We start from the raw sequence: 26,149 nt of genomic DNA, 5'->3' as shown, positions 1-26,149 counted from the left end.
GCTGGAGAGCGAAGTGTGTGAGAGAAATGTGCTGGAAATATTTTCCAATCAGGATGAGCCATACGTACCAGCAGTTGGCACCTCTGCCGAGCGGCGAAAACAAAGAAAACAAAGCCAACAATAACGACAGTTGTTGGAGGGTGGTCTTCGTCTATTTATTCTGAATCAGAAGTGAATGCCGACAGGAAGTAGTAATAGGCTCATGACAGCGCGGCGGAAATCAAAATCCAGGTATAATCTACATTACAAGCAGATACCTTATTCCACCATACGGGATACTTGACTTGCGCTGAATCGTCAGCTCTCGTACTCCATATCAGCTTGGGCGAATTCAGCCATCTCCACGTACAGCTGGGCAAATCTTGGAAGATAAAGTTGGAAGATAATGCAAAGCAAGTAAGTAAGAAAAAACAAGGGGAGGGGAGGAGAGAGAGAGTTATTTTATGTATTTACACTTAATATATCTTATTGTTTCTATGATGATGACATGCAAATATGCGAAAGTGCCCGGTGTTGAAATGCACGAAGAATTGCAAAAGTTTGTGTGGATACTTTTTGGCCCTACTTTTTATTTCTATTTAAAGTGAAGGGGAACCTTCATCGTCGGTATTTTAGAGTTTTGATTAAGGTGTTTGTTCATGAATTCAGCAGGCATGCATGTACGCGTGTTTGGGCTAAAATTATTATTGTTGTCCTTGTTTGTAAATACAAACCACACAAACGCTGTCAAACTTTGAAACTGGTAAAATAGTCTAATGATATCGTAACACTTTCCGATAATACAAACTATGAATAAATGACATGAAGGCGCCCTCTTTCATAAAGTTGTGTAACCTTTTTTTTATCGCGAGTTATCCGGAATTCTTTCATCCAAACATGGGAAATTTATTTGTTGAGCGAGGTCTCACAACTTGTGACAAAAGGTTTCCAAACAAACTTCCCTGCTCTCCAACCTACTTTGATTTTCTGCATTTGTTTTGGTTTATCTATTTAATCAGTACATGACTTAAATATTTTAATGCTAAACCCGTCCGGAGCAACTGCAGAATACCCGTCCACAAAGAGTTAACAATGAGATTTCACCCGTCCTTCATAACTTATGCAAACAACTTTTATCGCGATTTTTACAGCCAAAGTGCGAAAATTATTTTGTTGAACGGAGTCTCACTTTAGGACAATTGTTTCTCAGGAAATCCAACACAACTTCTGCATTTGTTTTGATTTTTTTTCGAGCAAGTTTGTTATTATGATAAAATTCATACTGTTTTTATAGTGGTTCCCGATTTTATTTCAAATGGGGAATATATGAGTAACTTACAGATGTGAAACTTGCTGGGTTTGGTCATTTCCTCTTATCTCACTTACTTCTGCCGGAAATCCTTAGGTGTAAGAAAGACCTCCGATACAGAATGCCCCATGATTATCTAAACTTCAAGGCTTGAATACACTAGCTCCTCAAATGTTTTGACAATATTTTAATATTAACGTTAAGGTACCCCCAGTAATAGTCCATATTAGGGGAGGGAAGGGATTTTTTAATGAAACATTCTCGAAATGACATACATTATTTTCTGTAAATGAATAACTAAAAAGTGGAGGTAAGGGGGGTGGGGGGGTGGGGTTGTGTTACTCTTGAAAGTAAAAATAACCTGATAACCCACACCTTTATGAGTAACAATGTGCCAATCTAAAATGGAAAACACCAAGATAAAATGGGAAATCGTCTCCAAACCCTGGAGTGAGACATTTGACAACAGGCTTACCAACCTCTCAGTCAGTCCAGTAGCGGATCTATGGGGAGGGTTTAGGGGGTTAAAACCCCCCCTTGGGCTGCCAAAAAGCCATATGTAACAACAACAAAATACCCCCTGCCCTTATTCTGAATAAATACACATCACAAGACAATGAGAGTTTGAGACTTGATCAATTCAATTCACATAAAACATAGTCTTTGCCCATCTTGTTCTTAAGGAGTGGTCATTAATTACTGCGGGGGGGGGGGGGGGGGGGCTGGCAAATATGTAGGAGGGGGGCTACGTTTTTTTGGGCACAATTAGGGGGGTCACATTTTTTGGGCTGTCATTAAAGGGGGGGGGGGGTCACATTTTTTTGGGCACCAAATATATTTTAAAAGATAGTCATTGTTCAAACGTATAATTTATTCAAGTCACAATGTTTCCTACTATTGTATATCTAGTCCCCTATTGTTCAAGTAACATTCTTGTCTTTATATAAATAAATTTTGAGAAACCCTTTCATGGTTGACAGACAAAGCTGCCTGTACAATTAGTTAAACAATAAAACAAATACTTTAGAGTGTCGCGAAACCTAGACTCAATGCCTTCATAGTCGACAATGTAGTTGTTTTGTAGCGACAAAGGTATTTGTTGTTTATCTCTGTGCCACTCTTAAATTAGTGAAAGTGAAGATTCATACTTATAATAAAACGGAAAAAATTGCCATGTTAGCTGATCTATATTCTAATACAGGTTATATTCAGTTACACTCAGTATATAAAGTCTCTGTGGTTATAAAGACATACAATTCTGTAATATAAAAAAGTGGAGTTTGAGGTAGTGTGTGTGTGGGGGGGGGGGGGGTATCAAATTGTTGGGATCTCCGGTTAGGGAGGGTCACAGTTTTTGGGCCTGGATTTGAGGGGGGGGGATTTTGAGCCGAAGGTTTTGCAAAAATACCAACCCCCCCCCCCACACACACACACACACCAGTAATTAATGACTGCTCCCTTATCTTCTTGTATTGTTTCTGACAAAAACATTTGTTGCTGTTTGAGGTAACAGAAATTACAAATCTACGATTTGATTGGTTTGGTGTGAAAGGATCCTCTCCTGAATTTTTGTTTGTCACCTACAATAAGCACAATTTCTACTAATACTTGATTCTCAAGAATTAAACTCTTGAACTTTCTTTTGTTTGTTTCTGATAACTGTTCTCTGCATTCTCAAATCATCACAAACCTGCTTGAGCTTAAGGATGTGTCCATTTAGATGAGTTTGTCCTCTGCACAATATTTAGATATTGCGGTTATAATAATTTACTTGCAAATGCTGGATATGTTTCTGCCAATATGCTTTTTGAGTGCTTTTTCACTAAAATACTTGATACTCAAGACTGCTATTTGAACTTTGTTTTGTTTGTTTTGGTGAACTGTTCTCAGCATTCTCTGATAATGTAGCTGCATGCATTCAAATATACAAAAATATAATGAATGCCCCCCCCCCCCCCAAAAAGATAAGCTCATATGGAATAACTAATAACTTGAATATTGCATAAAAATCTGGTTGCTTGCATGCTTTTTAAATGGTGTCTCACTGGCTGCGCCGATGGGAGCGATTAAGCCTCCCTTTCTTTTTCCATTTTTCATACATTCTTTGTAATTCAGCTCCTCATCATGAAAACCCCCCTCTGCGAAAATATACTGATGCTGCCAACTTGACAGCATGCTTGCCATTGCTCTGAAAAAAAAAAACCCACTCTTCGCCATGCAAGTTTCCCTTAAAAGAATATTTTACCTTCTGCTGTCTGACAGAGATAACATGAGACCAAAAGAAAATGTATCGGAAAATGTATTACCCTTTAGTAGAGAGGGGAGTGTATAATAGGTTAATAACTGGCACATTCATAGGTAGGTTCAAACGCACCCATATATTTCTCATTGAAGGATTGTCAAATAGTCTCCTTTTTTCATATAATAGGTATGACTATATGTATTCAAATGAGGAGCAAAATGTATTAATGACTCACATTTTGTTAAGTGCATTTATTTATCCCTTGCAGTCTTGGTCTAATTTTTGTTGGTGTTTTATATTCTTTTTATAAGGATAACCATAGTCAGATAGTTGGTGCAAGTCTTTGATATCCTCCTATACTATTGAAAAAGTTTTTATTGATCCCAAAGGAACCAAGGCCCCAAAGTATTTTGCTTATCATACAGTGTATTTATTATATTTTTTTTAACATGCTACTTAATAGGCTGATGGTAGTGAATTATTTTTTTAAATAATATTTCACATTTATCCCAAGAGCTTTAATGGCTCAATCGAGGGGACTCATACGGCTGGCACTTCTACGCCCTCCTTGTCCTCCACCATATGTACGATATATTCCAATGAATATATTGGAATGAATAGGCTGTATTTCCAGCTTTCGCAGAAACGAGCTGGCAAATCGAGCCTAAAAACAGAGAAGCTGATAATGAATTATATTACTTTAAGTGATATACTTACAGAGGCTACAATTATTTAAGTTAAAATATTATTGTGTGTGTTTGTACAGTACTGAACATATTCTTTACATGCTGAAAATAATAGCGCCTGGTAAAGAAAAAATAAACAAACAAAAACAAAGAGAATTAAAATAATGAAATAGGAACAAAGTATTAAAGATGAAAATATAAAGAATTAGCCATAGGATGAAACATAAAAACCCAGACCTTTTCGGCGGCCGAGGGCGTTTCTATGGGTGGACCCCTTCATCAGCAAATCCAACCACGTTCCTGCCGAGCACTATGGGAGTTTGTTAAGATACATAATAAAGCCACATAATCAGCCCTAAAATGTGGTTTGTTTGGAAATACTTCCGATGCGTTGCTCGCCCCTGTTATCATGTAGCGCACAAATCGACGGCGATGTACTAACCAAAACGTTGGGCCTGTTTTGGAATGTAGTCTGACAGACTCTGTTGTTTCTGCCCTTGTGGGTGTAAAACACACATGTAAAACACATATGTAAAACACACATGTAAAACACATATGTAAAACACATATTACAGGGTCGTGACACAAGGCCTAAATTACGTCCATGATTCGTGAAAAAATATATTTTGACTTATAAAAATCTTTTTCAATCAATCAACCAATCAATCAATCTATTAATCAATCTATCAATCAAGAACCTGATGTTGAAAGACCACTCTTTCTCAAGACCCGTAAGCCAAGCAGCCGTTTAACCGCCTTGTTGTAGATGGAGTCGCAGTGGATTTTCCAAGTAAGATCGTTTGCGATGTGGACCCCTAGCGGCTTATGTGTCGAGACTCGTTCAATCACAGATCCTCCGATCATCAGAGGTCGTAAGGCTACCGAATTGTATTTCAAGGAGTTAACCACCATCTCCTTCCATTTCTTCGGATTTAGCTTGATATTGCGCTTGTCTGCATACAAGTTGACGTCGGGAGCATTAGTGGTAGGTAACTAGGAGAGTTCCTTGGAATTAACTCAGTAATAGTTGCGTCATCCACGTATTTTGATCTAGTGCTCCAATCCTGTGCCAGCCGGTTCACAAGTACCGCAAACAACAGTGGGGCTAGCCTTGTCCCTTGGGGGATCCCCGCTCGTGGAGATATCGAGGATGAGAGTTGACCATCAATCCGCCCTCCTTGGTGACGATCTACAAGAAAGCCGTGCACCCATCTAACTAGAGACTCGTGAACACGAAGCAGCTCGAGCTCAAGTATCAGAGCACGGTGGTCCACTAGATCAAACCCTTTTGAGAAGTCAGTAAAGAGAACTCTAGCACACAACCCCTCCTTGTCAAGGGCCTCTAGGATCGTATGGAGGAAGTAAACTAGTGCATGCGTGGTTGTTTAACCAGCTGTTGCAAACTGCCTTACGTCGAGGCGATCCTTTACCATAGCAAATAATGACCCGTGCGTAAAGCCCTCTAGTACCTTGTATAACTGTGAGGTGAGTGAAATTGGGCGCAAGTCAGATTCCACAGCTTTTGGGAGGACTGCACTTCGGAAAGGGCGTAACAATAGATTCCTCCAATCAAGCAGGTATGAAGCCTTGGCTTAAGGACGCGTTATAGATATCACGCACGACAGGAGCAAGTTCAAAGGCAAAGTCCCTTCAAACTCTATTGGTATAGGGTATATATAGGTATAGGGTATGTATAGGGTATATATTTCCATGATGCGTGCTTTGCACCCTTTTTTCCTCCGCGGCTTGTGTTTTGGGTGTTGATTCTACAAGGCTGGTCGACGTTCATCTTCGGGACATCCCATAATTCGTCGTGTCCGTCATAGCATGAAAAATCAGATTGCCTCGAAACCAGGCATCTCAGCTTTACAGGCATATACACAAATGCGTGCTGTTTCTACAAAAGGAGCTTATGCCCCCCCCCCCCCCGTGGAATCTGGCTCCGCTTATGGTAAATGCTTTTGTCGAGTCAGGCATCACAGGTTTTGCATTTACAGATGCGTGCTGTAACTACAGATGGACCTTCGCCACTTGATTTCTTTGTGCCTATTTGCCACGATGGTATGGTCGCTCCCTTGTAGCCAATGAAAGCCATGCTCTCTCGAAACACCATAGATGGTGATTGAATGTGGATGATCGTGTGAAGCGCGTTAATGGCGTCAGCACGAAGTTGGGTCGATCCTTCGTCCTTTACTGCGAGAGTGACGATGACGTCATTAGGCAAGCCCTGCAGGTAGTTCACCAGGTTTGTGCTCGCATGTGAGTCGAAGTGGGTGTCGAACGTCTGATTGGACACCAGGCTACCGTCACACCGAACCACCACGAAATTGTGACCGCGATGAAATGATTCCTACAACAAACATTACATTCTTAGGAAGGATGCATTGGCGCCTTTCATGATTAAAACTGTGTGTGCGTGGTTGGAGGGGGGGGGGGGGAGGGGAAGATAGTCCTGTAATTCTATGAAATGTAGGGGGTTCGATTTTAATCCCTCCCTTTTAGATATCAGACCGTTTTCAGTCACTTCGTCCACAAACCGTGTCGTCCACAACCAACTCGTCCACAAGTTGAGTCAACTCGTCCACAAGTAAATTCATTTAGCCACACATATTTTTCACAAAAAGGTAGCCTCGTAGCATGTTTCATATAAAAACGTTTAACTCTGAAAAATAGAGTATTTTAAGATCTTCATATGCATAGTTATTTGGAACACCAATTCGACATAAAACATTGCATTGAAACGAACCCTTACGAACCCCTACGTAACTAGCATCATATTAATGGACTCTACTTGTGGACGTGTTGGTTGTGGACGACACGGTTTGTGGACGAAGTGACTGGATACCGTATCAGGCGATCACAACTTAGGGGGGATACTAACCGTTCCCTTGAGAGCAAATGTTCGATTATTGATAGAGATCATCGATTGCTTAACTCCGCCGGGGTCATCAAAGGCTGCCGCTTTCACGTAGATGTTGAGTGGGATTTCTAGATTGCAATGAGAAAACAGTTTTTTTAATCATCTAATTAAACTATGTAGTTGTAAACCTTGGAATTTCTAGAATAAAATATGAAAACAGTTTTAAGTAAACTTCTTGGCAGCAATTCGTGAGTCCACCATGTTAAAAAAATTAAGACTTATGAGTCGTCCACACTAACACGGATTCAAACGTTTGAAAACGCTGAAATGTACGGGGTGGTGTTTTTATAATATGCGCATGCTCAAAGCAGCAGGCGCGCCTGCAATATGACGCCATCGTTTTCATTTTGATACGGATTCGACCGTCCACACAACGGACCAAAGTATACGGATTTATTTTGATTCACTTTCGACGGCGTTTTCAAAAGTATCCGGATTCGCTGGATCCAGCGCGCGTGTTAGTGTGGACGAAAGGCCTAAACGGATCAAAAAGTATACGGATCCAAACGAATCCGTGTTAGTGTGGACGGAAGGCCTAAACGTATCAAAAAGTATACGGATTCAAACGAATCCGTGTTAGTGTGGACGGAAGGCCTAAACGTATCAAAAAGTATACGGATCCAAACGAATCCGTGTTAGTGTGGACGGAAGGCCTAAACGTATCAAAAAGTATTCGGATTCAAACGAATCCGTGTTAGTGTGGACGGAAGGCCTAAACGTATCAAAAAGTCTACGGATTCAAACGAATCCGTGTTAGTGTGGACGACCCCTAAGCCTTACCCTCACATCGGTAAGATCTGCCGTCAACATTCATCGCGCATGCGTAGTTCTCGCTGCAGAACGTGTTACTGCAGATGGTCAGCGGTTTAACCACAGCATAACGTGCGTTAGTATCTGGTAGAAAGTCTTCCGGGTGAGACAGATGGGAGGCGCTGTTCAGGTCGCAGCGGCTGGAATGATTTCAAACTAAACTAAAGGCCATGTTACCAGAGGCGAGTTTTCCTGCGACTTGCACACAGCGTTTCTTGTTGCGTCGCGAGTCGCAAATATAAATAAAATTTTTAAATACAATTTTTGTTGCGTTACCAGTTGCCAAAAAAACTGGTTTCTTTTTTTTCCTAACCTTGCGACAAAAATTGCCCTATGTATCATGTTTTTGCTTCGGCCATGCATAACCTGCTCCCAGGAGAATACGCAACCGCTTAAAATTATAATCTAAATGTGGGCGCATTGTAAGTTGCAACAAAAATCGTATCATCCCCCTGCAGCCCATTTTTTTATATTCTATGATTCGTTTTAACTCACAGGTTCACCAAATTAATTGTCACGCATTGGCTGCTGTCCTCGCACTCCGTAAAACACTCATCCTCATTGGATACAGAGAGGGTCTGTATCACGTGATTTCGCAATGCATGATGGTCTATGATGAAGTTCGAGCACTGTTGAGCAGTGCTGAGTTGCCATGACAGCAGAATGATTGGCAGGGATTGTGTCACACAGGCCATCATCATGGGGACTTTCATCTGAAACAAAATTTTAGCGATTTAAATTCATCTTTTAATAAAAAAACAATCCTCTGTGAAAATTTGTATCAGTTAATTTAAACAGAAATATATATTCTATAATTGCTAATGTTAACTTTATAATTCTCCGATGGCTTTGAAGGTGTCACAGTTAGATTGCCTTGAGTTTAAGAAAATGCGCTCACATTTATAAGCCTGAGTTGTAAGGACACACGGAGGTTTTCTTTTGGTGTATAATCAAAGCAGGATGTATTTCTTTTTCCTTTTTACGGACAATTGTTTTAGCTTCACAAAACGAGCTCCAGCAATTGAAAGGCTTTTCCCGACGCCTTTGAACTTTTTCAGATCTTTTACTAAATTCCAAAATGTTCTTGAACTTTTTAAACTTGAATCTTCGGAGTGTAGCCTATTTCTTATCTAAAAAAACAATTCCCCTTTTTAAATTAATATTTCATTGTTTATCACACAAGTTACAAACAATCATTTAAGCACTCAATAACAGTGGAGTGATAAATTATTCATTTCTGACTTATTTTAACTTCAGTTTTCAAATTTGAATCTTTATGGAGTGAAGTCTATATCCCATTCAAAAATGTTTTTTCTTATCTAATTTATATTTTATTGTTATTACAACATTAAAACATGCAGTAACTACATTAGTGGGACAATCGATTATCCATTTCAAACTAACTTTAACATAAACTTTTGATTTCCTTGAACTTTTTAAACTTAACTTTTGAATAGTGTGTTGTCTATATCTCATCCCAAAATCATTTGTCCTTACTAGATTTATATTTTATTGTTATTAAGCTAAATCATTAAAGCATGCAGTGCAAAAGTGGGACGATGAATTCATCATTTCTGACTTATTTTAACATAAACTTTTGATTTCCTTGAACTTTTTAACCTTGCATTTTGATGTGTGTAGCCTGTGTCTCTAACATTAGTAACTTCCATCATCCTTTGCCGACTTAACAAATATTCCGTGACTCATGCGGCTTCTCTTGAAGTCAATCAAACACAACACAGAGAAAGTACAAGGTGCATAGAAAAATCTTTGCTTATAAGAGTTTTTTTTGTAAACAATTTCATTGTTTACTTGGCAAGAACTACTCTGGGACTTTCCTTGGATTCACCGAAAGTGTAACTTCGAGTAAAGTATATTGTTGTGTTGAACTAATCAACACCGCAAAGCCCACATTTTTACTCTAAGTTAAAGGACTTTCAAATAGTATACTCCTTGCCGTAGCTGTGTTGGTTTTTATAAAAAGCACTTGTTATATTTATATTTAAAATCTTTTTTTTTTTAATTTGTTTTAAGAGACTTACCTCAAGTCTACGTAACTTGACCATTTGGCCAGATTTCTGAAGTCCTCTACACTACAAGCCGCTAACTGGAACCCTTACGATGACTGCTTATTAACGATAGCTGTTTGTTATATCTAGAGTTCTGTATGTCTGAGAGCATCCCAAAAATAGCACTGTAGTTTCAATCAATAATTCATCTCTAGATAAAGCTTATTTAAGTTTAACAAAGTACTTCTTGAATATCGCGAACATGCATACACAAATTCTCTTTTTCTTTTTTTGTCGTGCAAAATCACGAAAAAAAATATGAAAAAGTTTCAAATTAGATTCTCATTTACTCATTCTTTGTTATTAGTTACCAAAAATATCATTATTTGATTGTTGAAGACCTCCAGCTGCTACAACTTTCTTATTGTTTTCATCTTCATGGGGGAACTAGTTATGTGATGAAATTTAGAAAACAATTTTTTACCAAATCCAGTTTAAATTATCTCTTTCTTTCTCAAACTAGTTAATTTGCTAGGATGACAAAATGGTGGCTGTCAGAGTCTCTTAGAAAAGGTTGCATTGCAACATAGTAATATTTTATAGGCGTGCGTGCTCAGTGCTCACCAATACAATGTTTTAAGAAAGTTAGTCAGCATGCGAAAAAAAAAAAATTCTTCATTGGTATGTCTAGAAAAATTACAGACAAGCTGTGGTGGTCTGGTTACACGTAGTGGGATCAGGGAAATGAATAAACACAAGTTTATTTATTCAATAAGTGAAATAATATGTGAAAAAGAGCTGTTTCGCTGATGTTTCGAGCGTTTGCCCTTCGTCGGAGCAAAGAGGATCAGAAAAGGTCTTACGCTTGAAACGTCAGCGAAACAACTCTTGTTTTCACAGAGGCGTAAAATATTATCATTTCAGCCATGCATTGATTTATTTCCCTTTTTTCCTAAAGTTTTCATTTTTTGCAGTACCCATATGATGAGTTATTGATTTCTACATAGATTTTTATCAATGGGCTGTTATAAACATTGTAAGGGGAGAATGGTTACAAAAGCCGCAAAATAACAAGGCTCATTCGTGACTCGAAGCGAAACTACTATACTGATGTTATCAACGACAACAAAAAGGATTCGGGAAAGCTGCGGAAAACACTTAAGTCGGTAATTCCCTCCACGAAAAAAGCCAAAGGTATCGGCTCCCGCGAAACATCAGGGCTCACTTACGAACTTCGTGAGATTGCACAAGGCTTCGCTGACTATTTTCGTACGGCTATTGCAAATATAAGGGAAAATATGCAACCTCCCACCTCTACATCAAAGCGTGAGCAAAAAGCTGTCAATGTTTGTCGTTTGTCCAGAGTAAGTAAAGAATTTGTCTTCACTAAACTAAAGAAAATCAAAAAATCAAAATCTACTGGACTGAAAAACATTCCTGCCCGCCTTTTAAAAGAACGGGGCTACTCATATTGCTAAGCCTCTGACCGCTCTCTTCAACCGGTCCCCGGCTGAAGGTAGTATACCATCTGAGTGGAAGCATGCTGTGGTGTCGCCTATACACAAGTCTGGCCCTGCCTCTGATGCCGCTAACTACAGACCTATTTCCATCCTTCCTGTGGTTGCCAAGATTTGGGAACGTGCGCTACACATTATTGTGTACTCAATAAAAATATGAAAACTAGAAAAAAAAATGATGTTTTCACAGAGGCGTAGAATATTATCATTTCAGCTATGCATTGATTTATTTCCCTTTATTTCACCTTACGATGACTGCTTATTAACGATAGCTGTTGGTTATATCTAGAGTTCTGTATGTCTGGGAGCATCCCAAAAATAGCACTGTAGTTTCAATCAATAATTCATCTCTAGATAAAGCTTATTTAAGTTTAACAAAGTACTTCTTGAATATCGCGAACATGCATACACGAATTCTCTTTTTCTTTTTTTGTCGTGCAAAATCACGAAAAAAATATAAAAAAGTTTCAAATTAGATTCTCATTTACTCATTCTTTGTTATTAGTTACCAAAAAATATCATTATTTGATTGTTGAAGACCTCCAGCTGCTACAACTTTCTTATTGTTTTCATCTTCATGGGGGAACTAGTTATGTGATGAAATTTAGAAAACAATTTTTTACCAAATCCAGTTTAAATTATCTCTTTCTTTCTCAAACTAGTTAATTTGCTAGGATGACAAAATGGTGGCTGTCAGAGTCTCTTAGAAAAGGTTGCATTGCAAAATAGTAATATTTTATAGGCGTGCGTGCTCAGTGCTCACCAATACAATGTTTTAAGAAAGTGAGTCAGCATGCGAAAAAAAAAAATTCTTCACTGGTATGTCTAGAAAAATTACAGACAAGCTGTGGTGGTCTGGTTACACGTAGTGGGATCAGGGAAATGAATAAACACAAGTTTATTTATTCAATAAGTGAAATAATATGGTTACGCCTATGTGAAAAAGAGCTGTTTCGCTGATGTTTCGAGCGTTTACCCTTCTTCGGAGCAAAGAGGATCAGAAAAGGTCTTACGCTTGAAACGTCAGCGAAACAACTCTTGTTTTCACAGAGGCGTAAAATATTATCATTTCAGCCATGCATTGATTTATTTCCCTTTTTTCCTACAGTTTTCATTTTATGCAGTACCCAAATGATGAGTTATTGATTTCTACATAGATTTTTATCAATGGGCTGTTATAAACATTGTAAGGGGAGAATGGTTACAAAAGCCGCAAAATAACAAGGCTCATTCGTGACTCGAAGCGAAACTACTATACTGATGTTATCAACGACAACAAAAAGGATTCGGGAAAGCTGCGGAAAACACTTAAGTCGGTAATTCCCTCCACGAAAAAAGCCAAAGGTATCGGCTCCCGCGAAACATCAGGGCTCACTTACGAACCTCGTGAGATTGCACAAGGCTTCGCTGACTATTTTCGTACGGCTATTGCAAATATAAGGGAAAATATGCAACCTCCCACCTCTACACCAAAGCGTGAGCTAAAAGCTGTCAATGTTTGTCGTTTGTCCAGAGTAAGTAAAGAATTTGTCTTCACTAAACTAAAGAAAATCAAATAATCAAAATCTACTGGACTGAAAAACATTCCTGCCTGCCTTTTAAAGGACGGGGCTACTCATATTGCTAAGCCTCTGACCGCTCTCTTCAACCGGTCCCTGGCTGAAGGTAGTATACCATCTGAGTGGAAGCATGCTGTGGTGTCGCCTATACACAAGTCTGGTCCTGGCTCTGATGCCGCTAACTACAGACCTATTTCCATCCTTCCTGTGGTTGCCAAGATTTGGGAACGTGCGCTACACATTATTGTGTACTCAATAAAAATATGAAAACTAGAAAAAAAAAATGAAACCAGAGGCGAGTTTTTCTGCGACTTGCATACAGCGTTTCTTGTTGCGTCGCGAGTCGCATGCCGAAACCAGGCATCTTAGCTTTACAGGCATATACACAAATGCGTGCTGTTTCTACAAAAGGAGCTTATGCCCCCCCCCCTGGAATCTGGCTTCGCTTATGGTAAATGCTTATGTCGAGTCAGGCATCACAGGTTTTGCATTTACAGATGCGTGCTGTAACTACAGATGGACCTTCGCCACTTGATTTCTTTGTGCCTATTTTCCACGATGGTATGGTTGCTCCCTTGTAGCCAATAAAAGCCATGCTCTCTTGATACACCATAGATGGTGCTTGAATGTGGATGATCGTCTGAAGCGCGTTAACGGCGTCATCACTAAGTTGGGTCGATCCTTCGTCCTTTACTGCGATAGTGACGATGGTGTCATTAGGCAAGCCCTGCAGGTAGTTCACCAGGTTAGTGCTCGCTTGTGAGTCGAAGTGGGTGTCGAACGTCTGATTGGACACCAGGCTACCATCACACCGAACCACCACGAAATTGTGACCACGAGTTTTCTACAACAGAAATTGCATTATAAGGAAGGATGCATTGACGCCTTTTCATGCTTAAAACTGTGTGTGTGTGGGGGGGGGGGGGGGGGGGGGGGGGAGGGAGGGGGTGGTCTGTAATTCTAGGAAATGTAGAAGGGTTCGATTTCAACCCCTCCCTTATTGGTATCAGACGATCACAACTTTGGGGGAGATACTAACCGTTCCCTTGAGAGCGAATTTTCGATTATTGATAGAGATCATTGATTGCTCAGCTCCGCCGGGGTCACCAAAGGCTGCCGCTTTCACGTAGATGTTGAGTGGGATTTCTAGATTGCAATGAGAAAATAGTTTTTTAATCATCTAATTAAACTTTACTGTCCCTTTTATACGTGGATGTAGAATGATCGATTATCTAGATTGAAATGAGAAAAACAGCTTTAATAATAATAGTCAGTACTGCCCCTATCACGTAGTTATAGACCTTGGAATTTCTAGATTAAAATATGAAAACAGTTTTAAGTAAACTTCTGGGCAGCGTTTTTAAGTCCATAATGTAAAATAAGCTTGGAAATTTATCCTTACCCTCACATCGGTAAGACCTGCCGTCAACATTCATCACGCATGCGTAGTTCTCGCTGCAGAACGTGTTACTGCAGATGGTCAGCGGTTTAACCACAGCATAACGTGCGTTAGCATCTGGTAGAAAGTCCTTCGGGTGAGACAGATGGGAGGCGTGGTTCAGGTCGCAGCGACTGGAATGAATTCAAACTAATTTAAAGGCCATGTTACCAGAGGCGAGTTTTCCTGCAACTTGCACAGCGTTTCTTGTTGCGTCCCGAGTTGCAAATATAAATACAATTGCACAGCAATTGCACAGCAATTTTTGCAAAAAAATAAAAATGCGAGCATGCATCATCACAAATACTGAAGTACCTAAATGAAAACGCTTGTAAAATTCTGATCCATGCCTTTGTCACGACTCACCTAGACTACTGTAACTTGCTCTTATTCAAGATACCTAATTACCAAGTGAATCGTCTCTAACGGATCCTCAATGCTACTGCCCATATTGTACGGCTGGTACCAAAATTTGACCACATCACACCTGTCCTGATTGAGTTACACTGGCTTCCCGTGGGATTTAGAATACGCTATAAAATTCTACTCTTTGTTCACCACAGCATTCATGGTATCATCATGTTTTTGCATTTGGCCATGCATAACCTGCTCCCAGTAATAGTCAACCGCTTAAAATTATAATCTAAATGTGGGCGCATTGTAAGTTGCAACAAAAATCGTATCATCCCCCTGCAGCCCAGTTTTTTATGTTCTTTGATTCGTTTTAACTCACAGGTTCACCAAATTAATTGTCACGCATTGGCTGCTGTCCTCGCACTCCGTAAAACACTCATCCTCACTGGATACAGAGAGGGTCTGTATCACGTGATTTCGCAATGCATGATGGTCTAAGATGAAGTTCGAGCACAGTTGAGCAGTGCTGAGTTGCCATGACAGCAGAATGATTGGCAGGGATTGTGTCACACAGGCCATCATCATGGGGACTTTCATCTGAAACAAAATTTTAGCGATTTAAATTCATCTTTTGATGAAAAACAATGCTCTGTGATCATTTTTATCAGTCAATTTAAACAAAAATATTTTATTCCATAATTATTTATGTTCATTGTTTAATCCTCCGATGGCTTTGAGTATGTCACATTTAGATTTCATTGTTTATAACATAGGTTACAAAAGGATTTAAGCACTTAAAAATAACTCAACAGTGGAGTAATAATTATCATTCCTGACTCATTTTAACTTGTTTAATGTTCAAACTTGAATCTTGATGGAGTGTAGTCTATATCTCATTCAAAACTGTTTTTCTTACTCGATTTATATTTTATTCTTGTAGCTACTGCGCATGTGCGAGTAGCTACTATGTCATCACGTCGAAAAAAAAACCGAAAAAGTGAGATTATGCCCATGAGTTTTGCTGGGAACTTCGGGCTTTGGGAAAGAATCGGACATGGAACGTTTTTTTAAATAGCTTTGAATCGCTTCTATAAAGACCCTATTAAAATGTTCTGAAGAGATTAGCCTTACGTCTAGTTATTGATTTATAAAATGCTCACAATACGTGTATTTTATCATGTTTTCCACAGAATGATGGCTTTGCCTCTTCTTAGATTGTAAACGTGCACGTCAATCAATCAATCAATCAATCAATCAAATATTGCCTGTCAGTATTGGGACTGTTTGTGTTTGAAATTCGAGCTCCTTGTCCAGAAAAGAAGCTGAAATTTGGCAAGTTTGCGAGTCCTTCAAACAATACGATCAAGCGAGCCTTTCAGTATAGTTTTTAGACTTATGAGGGAAATGATTGTCGGTGTAGCGTAGTCGGTAGAGCATCGGTCTTGAAAACGTAGGTCCGTAGTTCAAATCCAGAATAAATAAATAAAAAATTTCGCTTTTTTCTTAGACATTTTGAGATTTTTTATCTTGAATATTATCCCATTTATTTTGTTTTATTTTATTTTATTTTAATTCAATAAAAATATTCATTTATTTTTATTTTAGTAGTTTATTCTAGGGTCAATCCCTATTCAAGAATTTATAGCTAAAGCCAACAGTTTTGAAGACATCTTTTTATAATCTAAATGTGCACATCATTATTGCTAAATTTGTTGTATGTACTGTGTATATACTTGAAATTACAGTGAAACATTTCTTAGGCTATAATAGTTGTTGCAGTAGCTACATGCACGCCTTGCGGGTCTATTTTTTACATAAGTTACATCATTTTTACATGTAGTAAGTACAAAAGTGGGACGATCAATTATTCATTTCTGACTTATTTAAACATAAACTTTTGATTTCCTTGAAGTTTTCCTTGAATTTTGATGGTTTTTAGTCTATATCTCATCCAAAAATCCTTTGTCATTTTTTATTCATATTTTATTGTTCTTACCAAAGTCAAATCATTAAAGCAAAAGTGGGACGATCGATCATTCATTTCTGATTTTCACACAAGCTTTTGATTTCTTTTAACTTGTTAATCTTGAATTTTGTTGGCGTGTAGCCTTTATCTCTAACATTATTAATTGCGTTAATCCCTTCCCAACTTTACAAAATTATGTGAGTTATGTGGCTAATCTCTTGAAGTCGACGAAACACGGCAGGGAGAAAGTGAGGTAATTCTTTATTGCTTATGAGTGATTTAAAATTGAGTGTTTTTTAAATCTTTAAATTTCATTGTTTACTTGACAAGAAATACATTTTCGCGTCATGTTGGAAAAATGCTTTGTTTTGCATCCATCTTTTATTTGGGTAGTTGTGGTTTGGTTAATTGAACAACTTGTTTTGTTGTCCTATGATCCTTCTCAAATCCTCGAATTTTCCCTTTGAAATTTCCACAGCTTATTACTCTCTGCGATGTTTTAGCACACAGCTAGACGGATCGAAACTCCTGTACGCGGATTGGTGTAGATGTAAGCGGCGGTGCGAAGAAACAGGCGTTTTTTAAGCCTTTTCAATGCTGTTATCAATTCCTTATTATGAAGTTTGAATGCTTAGATGGTGGAAGATTTAATTTATTTTTCTGTTCATTACATTCTGGTCATAAAATGGATAGACTGGACTCGAGAGACTCTATAACCGGTCTAAGGTTAAGGTTAGCACTCAGGACGGAGGAAAAACATGAAATATGAACTTTTTACTTCCAGATCTTAGTTCAATTCATAGTTTGGTCGCACAGCATAATTCATTTCTTGATAAGTTTTCTTTTCTAGAGCTGTTTTACTGAGAAATTATATATTTACGAAAAATTCCTTTGAGATTGACGTGCTTTTCGGATCGAAATTCCACCAGCAGCTCGCAGACGTTATGGACCAATCACAGAGCGGCTTGAAAAAAACTTGTGGAATGGGAGAAATGTTTCTTTCTCGCAGAAAAACAGTTATCTTGTCTAGATGGAGGGAGATTTTGCTCTTTTTTCAAGGTTTGAAGTTGAAGTGTATTTGTGACCTATTGTTTGAGCTAAAAAATTGTGGATATGTAAACGACTTCAATGCATTTATACGACTTTTACGCCATCTTGGCTCGGTTGGCGAAATTACTGTTGAATTGCCAATGCTGGTGTTTGTTTTTCGAAAGAATTGCTTGTCTCGCCCTGTTGTTTGGGGGATAAACTTTTTAGAATGGAATAAACATATCATGAGAAAGAGTGCAACAATTATTTAGCAAAAGATGCCTGGTCTGAGGGGGTTTTGTGTGTGTTTTTAACGTTGGTTGATGACGGACATTTTAGAATTAATAGTTATATGAACTATTGGATTTGTTTTTAGAATTGTGTTTTATAATAAAAAAAGACTTACCCCACGTCTACGCAACTTGACCATTTTGCTAGATTTCTAAAGTCTCCAAACCCAAGTCACTAACTGGAAGCCTGACGATGATTGCTTATTGACGATAGCTGTTTGTTATATCTAGAGTTCTGTATTCCTGGGGGCATCTCAAAAACAGCACACTCTATTCTCAATTACTGTCGAAACTGTTGTATCGCAACGCCGCATTTTCAAAACATCGATTTGTTTTTGTCTTTTGGGATTTTCTGTTCCGCCACTCAAATTATTCTTAGCCAATCAGATTCTTGCCATTTCTTACCTAGTGCAGTTGCATGGCTTTCTGTCGCGACACTGTCTGGTTTTTGTCCATAGGATAGCCAGGGAATTGCACAAAGCGAGACTCTGATTGGCTCAGAATGGTTTCACTGACGGAACAGAAAAGCCAAAACAAATTTTCATCTCTAGCTAGAGATAAACAAGGACACCGCGGTGATCTTAGATACTAAAAATTTCTTAGATACTTTAAACAGAAACTAATAGCAAGAGGGGTTAATTTTTAATAACAAAAAAATAATAAAAAATACCTATGTTTGCATAGAATTACAGAGTACGGCTGGAAATACATCAAAATATTTTTACAGCGATTTTTGCGCTATTTAGCGAATTTAGGCTAAATTTCTATTCCAATCATCACTAGCGCGAAATATTCAAAAGGCGATCCTGCACATACACATAGTTAAATGCAACTAAAAAAAATACGGGGGAACGAATTTGGAATTCTTCGTATAAATAGCAGAATAGGTTGGAACATTTTTTATTGTTGTTGTTGTTGTTTTCTGGTTTGTTTGAACATATCAGAAACTAGTCCAAAAAATTTTGCAGATCTTAAAAGAAAAAAGATCCCCTTCTTTTGTATGTTTTGATTATATCCCGGTCAATTCAAGTCCAGTTTATATTTAACTCTCCGTAATTTTTGCGGTTAAGCGCAGTTACTGTAGTTGATGTAGTTAATTAGCAAAGACGTCCAAGCGCGACTTCCACTTGGGTGGTCTTCACCGTCGACAACATTCATTATGTCGCCGCCAAAAAGTACAAAAGTAGACGATTGCTGTTTGAAAACTTAGCAATAACTAAGCGGTAAATCGGTTTAGAAACGTTTTAGAAATGCATATTATGCCTATTTCCTTGCGTATTGCATACAAATTTGCAAGCGTCTAAACCAGAAACCAGACAAGGTATTCCACATAAATTAAATAAGTTGCTGTAAATAATTTAAGAAACCATATTTATAATGCCTTTCCATCGATTCTAGCTGATTTTACTCGGTAAATAGCTTTTATTATTATTATTTTTTAATGAAGTACCCCGCCCCCCTGACCGTTTTTAGCGGAGCCAAGCGCGGCCGCAGGCCGCGCGCGTAGCCCCATAGGCATAGAAATATGGTGTAGGTATGCGACTTGGTTTTTGTGGTCATCGCGCGGGTACCCTGTGGTGTCACTCGCCAGCCAGCCAGCCAGTCAGTCAGCCGCGCGAATCCCAGGCCCCACTCGGCCCCGATATGGCGACTAAATACAAACACGGAGCAAGGGAAAAAGTTCTTGTCGATTATGCGATGATTATTTATCTTGCCTCAAATTTTGTGACTTAAGGATAAAGTCAACTAGAGGAGATCTACTAACATTCATTCACGCCAAGATTTATCTGGTTTTAGCTAGTAAATTTAAGCAAGTAACAGTTCACATTAAAAAGCGAACAGAACCACAAGAAAGCGACCAAAAAAAACAATGCAAGGTGAGTTTCGGACGACGATTTGTATTGTCTATTGAGGCTTTGAGAATGCGAGTACTGAGCGTAACAGGCTTTGTTTTGACATTCTTCGTTTTATCTATATTCTTGATTGTGTTGAATAAAATACAATACAACAAAAACTGGAATTCGTCTTTAATAAGACTTCTTCAGGGCAGATTGATTGTGTTGAGATATTTCATAAAGGCTAACCAATATCGTGTTGCATTTGTCAAATACTGCTAAAGAAGACCGTTCTTGTCTTTATATCCTGTGCTCTTAGTCCTAAGAAGATACATATCCTTAGAAGATGCAGCAGCTTTTTCAACTTACAAGAGAAATTTTCCTTACCGAGGATAAAAAAAAACCTATTTTCAATATGCATTGTTGTTATTGTCTGCATCTTGCATCTCATGTGTTTATATTTTTTTTCAAATAGTTGTGGAAAATTAGTTAGATTATAAATGGCTTGATAAAAAGATTGTTTTGAAAAAAAAATATAATAAATAATTGTTTTACTCTTTTATGAACCAGGAACTACCTGAGGGCCAAGATGAATGCTAAAGACTGGAAGACATGAGAATTAAAAATCATGTCTTGAAGAGAACAGTAGGATGTTCTTATTCACTAGTCATTTGATACCCCCACACCCATGGTCTCAGGGAAGGGTGGGGGATTAAACTTTAATAAAAGCCTGTTTCCAAGTTAAGAGTCAAAAACAGCCAATACCACCACCCCTCTTGACATATTCTGGTTAAAAAGTGGTCTAAAACCCCACATTAACCCCTGACTTCTGCGGGACCATAAGGGAGGGGGCGCAAATGACTAGTTCATTACTATGTGATTCAGCAGTACACACTCATAGGTTTTTTTAGAATAAGATACTTATATAATATAAAACTAAAAACAAACTTTTGCTTTTTAAATAATAAATCTGTAAAGTCAACAGTTTGCTATCAACCTAAAGATAATGGGAAAGGGGATATTTTAGAAAAGTACTGAATATAATTATCACATTATTGTTCTTATATTTTCTTTTCAAACATTTAAGGAAGAGTCATATTTCTTCCTTTTTCTTCTCCCTGTTGACTATTTTTATGCAATTGATATTCTTTGCTATTTCCCCTCTACACCAAAAATAAATTAATGAACAGATTTGATTTTTAAATTAGAAATTTTCATTTATTACTTTCACTTATATTTTCTTTTTAGGATTTTCTTTCCAAGTCTCTTGACCATTACATTTATTTTAGATGTATAGATTTATTTCATTGGAATAGTTAGATCCAGGGTTTCTCAAAACACCAAAATATAATGCATTACTAGATGTATATTTGTAGATATTAATTCCCATGGGGATGAAAAATCACCACTTAAAATGGTACATTAAATCTTCAGCATTGCATCTTATCTAAAATTGTGTCTGACACTATATTCCATCTTTGAAATCCTGTTTCATCCATTGTTCTTCGCAAGAACAAAGCTTGTCAGAATGTAGCTTTACAAATGTACATTAATGGAACTTTTATTAAGGGGAAGGGTTTTTTAGGGCAAGATAATTAAACTTTATAACACTAGCAACAACCTTGTTCTTTTTCAATAATAGAATTCTGTTCACATAGCTTGGATAGCAAAGACATGGCCTCTTTAGAGGTCTGTGGTGGTGAAAGGGTTAAGATAATGGGAAAGGGGAAATGTCAAGAAATGCTCAATCAAATTATTTTCATTACTGTTATATTTTTTTTCACCAAACCTTTCAAGTTGAGTCAATTCACTTTATATCTCCTCTCCCATCGATTATTTTTTAGTCAATTGATATTCTTTGATTCCTCTCTACCCCAAACATAGATCAATGAAAGTGTTTTGTTTGAAATTAGAAGTTAGCAATTTCAATCTGTTTTTTCTTCATTGCATTCATTTGGGAGTAGGCCACCAACAACAAGGCCGCTATATAGTAAAGTGGGCTGCACCAATATGTAATGCATGAAAGGAGATATATTTTTGGATTTTAATTTCCAGATATTTTTCTGAATATTCGGTCCAATGAAGGAGAGAATCCCCATAAAATCAATACATAAAAATCACAGTATGGCATCTAAACAGTCTAAATATATTATTTTGAATCTTTGGAATGCTGTTTCATCCATGACATTTTCTGCACAAGGGCAAAGCTTGTAAAAAAAGATATTCATAATGGAACTTCTATGATGGGACATAAGAATTTACCATTAGACTCTTGACAACTTTGACAGCCATATTCACACCAGGAATTGTGTTTGTTAACTTTGATGTACTGCATAATTTAAATTATTGAATAATGCCTGGATCCATTTGGTTGGTACAATAAATAAATCTCAGTAGAGAGCAGGATCCTAGATCCCCCAATAATACCTTTGATCAGTCAACACAAAAGGTGTTTATGCTGGCTCCGCTTTTAGGCAGTGCCTAAATCTATATATTAGTATCTGTTTAGTTTCTGAGGGATTTGTATCTGGGATCACCGCGGTAACAAGGACCTGCGGTATAAAAGGCGCGCGCCAGTTGCAAAACGCCATTCTCGCTAGTTTTTTTTTTTTTTTTCGCGTGCAGAGCTCTATAGAAAGAAGCAAAAGAGATATGATCAAGTTCGAAATAATGTCTGAAGATCAATGAAGATCAATAGGGCAAAAGGCAACTAAATTTTCAATCTTCCCTGGTGACTGGACGGATAAGAGATAGAGAACGGGGCGATTTTGAAGCAAATAAGTTTTCAGGTTTCGTTGTTTTTACGCGCGCGCTAATTGCACGTATGAGCAAATTGCACGCGTGAAGTTTTGCTCACCGTGTGCGCCGGGCTTGACTTGTTTTTCCGAGCATTTATTGTATCTGCGCGAGCGTCATCAAACGAGAGTTCATTGATATATCTATGATAAAAAGGATATTGAAATTATATAGGCTGCGTAGCTGGCGGTTTTGTTGATTTTCAGATCAGTTTTTTTTTCGGCGAATACGCGAAATCATTCATAGTTTGTTTTCCTAGCTTTTTTTTATGAGGCTGCGCGAGAGAGCTGGGGAAATGTGAGGGGCGCCCGGAAAAAGTTCTGGACGATCTTGAAAAAAAAAAAAAACGAGGAAAAACCTGCGACTAACCCCATGACATTTTCAGAACGCCTCTGAGCCGCCGTGTGTGGCGAGAACGTTGTAGCTGTCAAAAAACTGTTTAATCTCACTGTCACACGTAAACCAATCATAAACCGGCCTATGGAAACATTGGCGAGACATGTGAATTTGCCGCTTCGCTCCTAAGAAATTATCCAAACATGGAAAACTATACCATCCGAACTATCTTTGCCGTATTTGTAAAGTTTCTTTTAAAACCAAGTTTGGGAAGTTTCCGGAGAAGAGAGGTGGACATTCCAACTCTGTCAATTTATTTTGCCCAACGCATAGCTGTCAATCCAACTTAGACAGAAATCTTGTGAAATCGGTTGATATACAGTAAATATGTAAAAAAAAAAAAAAAAAAAAAACAAGAGAGCCAATGGGGTGAATACAGAAAATGTATGAACATTCTCACAAAAATTAGGCTTGTGATGGATGAGGTCCTAAATCTTATGAGACCCGCCGGTTGACAGCTATGCCAGTGAAGAACTAACGACGAGAAGTTCCCCAGCAGAGTGAAATTTCTGGATGGCTAATTTCTGCTCGTAAACCATAAAACCCAATGTTTCGTAAATCTCCTAAGCACTTAAGTCTCAATATCGCACGAATTATATCGTCTTCCTTTCGCCGCCATTATACTACTAGTACTGCCCCAGGTGTGACGACTTGTTGATTGACATGGCAAGCTATTGACATATAAGAATAATTGTTTGCTCCGTTCGCCGGCGAATGAAAAAGGTTACGAAAATCTTATGGGATTGACTACAGGCCGTTTTTCCGGGCGCCCTTTGCCATAGATCTCGCGCGGCCGTATTCGCCGATAAAAACTTCTCTGAAACTCAACAAAAACGCCAGCTACGCAAGCTAGGACTAAGATTGATATGAGGATTTAATAACCTGTTTAAAAAAAACAATTTAGGTTTATGACTGCATACTAATACACCGAAACCGAGTCTTCAGGACTTGGGAGGAAATGCATGTGCGGGATCAATTAACGAGTGTGCGCATGCATGTGCGGGATCAATTAACGAGTGTGCGCATGCGTACTAGCATCCATTCTTTAGATTATGACGTCATTTTTGTCGCACAGTCATCCGCATTGTATGCACAGAAAGCATTGTTACGTATTAATTACTTAAACGAAAGCCAATCAGAATCCAACTAAAATCAGATTTTAGTTTTCAACTTTGTCTGGCGCTTCGGGTATGTATTCTCTGATATTAATGTTCGATTTCTTCCTTTTCTCTGTGACACTTTTTCAATACCGCAAGCATTAACAAGAGAATTTGAGGAGAAGTCGTTACGAAATAACGTGGAACCTTTTATTTATTTTTTTTAAACTTTACTCTCCTTTAAAATATATGGAGAGTCTAGTTTATTTTCCATACACTCAACTTTTGTGGGATTGAGAAATGTTTGTACATGCGTATGCATGTTATCCTTACATCGATATCGATAATCGAGGTTCTACTATACTTGACATTGCGCCTTCTGGATTCCTTCTAGGCATTCCTTGTAATACGTTGATTTTTCCGAAGATGGCCCGCCCCTAAGGCCGGCAAACGAGCAGGGTTACGCTTGAGCGAATCATTTGTTCTTACCCTTTTTCTTTCAGCAAATCCAGCAAGTTGTTTTGCATGTGTAACACGTGCTCGATGAGAATGGTGCGCGAAATCGAGAAAAGACTTCCGCCAGGACAGCTACCCCCATACGTGTCTCCTGTGCCCCCCTCCCCCGACCACCGCCATACGGGACCTCCGCTACACGCCAGCGTCCAGCCTAGTGCCTCAAACTTAACCCTGGCTACGTCTTCTGTACCATCAAGCATATCATATCACGTGCCGGTGTTCGGTAGGGAAGCCTGTCGAGTGTCATCCGTCAATCAAATGCATTCTTTGTCGAGGCGATACGAGCAAGCGGTGCGATCATGGCGAAGAGGGCAATGTAAGTGCTTATGCCCACTATGCTTATGCACACTAGTGATATAATGACATAACAGCACAGGCCCGCGCACTCTTTAAAGGCCGACATAGCGACATGGACATAATGACATAAAAGAAAAAAAAATGTTTTTTTCTCTTATGTCGTTATGTTGGGCTTATGTTATTCAGCACTGTTGGCTTGATTACCAGCCGTTTCTGTGAGCCCGCAGTACATGCCCCCACTAGCACGCACACAAAGTATGAACCTAATCTAACACTTGACTCTTGTTTTATTTAGCTTAGGTTCAGACTTGGTGTTCCGTTTATAGTTTGTATTCGCCCTTGTGCTTTGTAAACCCCCTCTGAGGTAGTGAGTTAATGTGTTACTTTGTCGTTGAAGGGAGACAAGCTCCTTATACGAGACCACCGCAGCAGCAACCCGCACCCACCCCTCCCTGGCCAGCCGCAGCCGCCAGCCCCTCATCTCCACAGACGAGCCGAGGTAGGTAACAAGGTATTCAGTGATCTTACCTTATTACTGATGGAGCTCTAAAACGAGCCAATCGCAAAGGAAGCATAAAATCAACAATCTTGTTTTGAAAACCAATCTGTCAATTCCTTATTAGGACATCACACCATATTTGGCAGCCTGTTACATCATCCCACCCTTTACCGCCTTAGGAATATACACCTATTTCAATAAAGGCTGTCAGTGCAAATGGCAAATGGCGATTGGCAAATGGCAGTTCTACGACCAAAAGTAACCATGCGTCCCGAAGAATATGGATAAATCGAAACAATTATCCATTAAAGGTTACCAATGCTTGTCTCTGACATCGCTGGACTTTATTTAACACCTTTAATTTTACGAATGATTAGTACCAATAAGCCATTTACCATTTGCCATTCGCCATTTGCACTGACAACCTTTTGTAAAATAGGTGTAAACGTCGAGATCTTACACATAAAGGTACGGTAGTTCGAACAGAAAAATCGAACAACTTTTGTGGGAGCATTTGTAAAAATAATTTTGAAAGTGATGTTGCGCGTTTTACTAACCTAGCGAACAAACTTTTGTCGCAGCAAAGGATAAATTGGTTCTTGCTG

The 26,149-nt window shown here is 38.5% G+C and overlaps 2 protein-coding genes across 3 annotated transcripts in view; one reads left to right on the top strand and one right to left on the bottom strand.

Annotated features, from left to right (window-relative positions):
- Positions 1-263: 263 nt before the first annotated feature.
- The window catches only part of LOC5503818, a 29,424-nt gene continuing 3,538 nt past the window's right edge, over positions 264-26,149 (top strand). For both annotated transcript variants that reach the window (XM_001624715.3, XM_032372033.2), the window contains exons 1-3: positions 264-396; positions 24,736-25,064; positions 25,443-25,544. In XM_001624715.3, the coding sequence (XP_001624765.2) occupies positions 386-396; positions 24,736-25,064; positions 25,443-25,544 (442 nt within the window). In that variant the 5' untranslated portion in view covers positions 264-385. The remainder of the gene's footprint in view (positions 397-24,735; positions 25,065-25,442; positions 25,545-26,149) is intronic.
- Positions 13,034-18,470, bottom strand: LOC116611629. The gene is made up of 5 exons (XM_032372035.2): positions 18,225-18,470; positions 15,203-15,420; positions 14,434-14,603; positions 14,071-14,177; positions 13,034-13,875 (listed from the first exon to the last, which is right to left on the bottom strand). Exons 1-5 carry the CDS (start codon positions 18,246-18,248, stop codon positions 13,501-13,503), a joined length of 894 nt encoding a protein of 297 aa, XP_032227926.1. The 5' UTR covers positions 18,249-18,470; the 3' UTR covers positions 13,034-13,500.

Source organism: Nematostella vectensis, chromosome 9, assembly GCF_932526225.1.
Source record: "Nematostella vectensis chromosome 9, jaNemVect1.1, whole genome shotgun sequence".
NCBI classification, from domain to species: domain Eukaryota; kingdom Metazoa; phylum Cnidaria; class Anthozoa; order Actiniaria; family Edwardsiidae; genus Nematostella; species Nematostella vectensis.
This window is presented reverse-complemented; position numbering and strand designations above follow the sequence as displayed.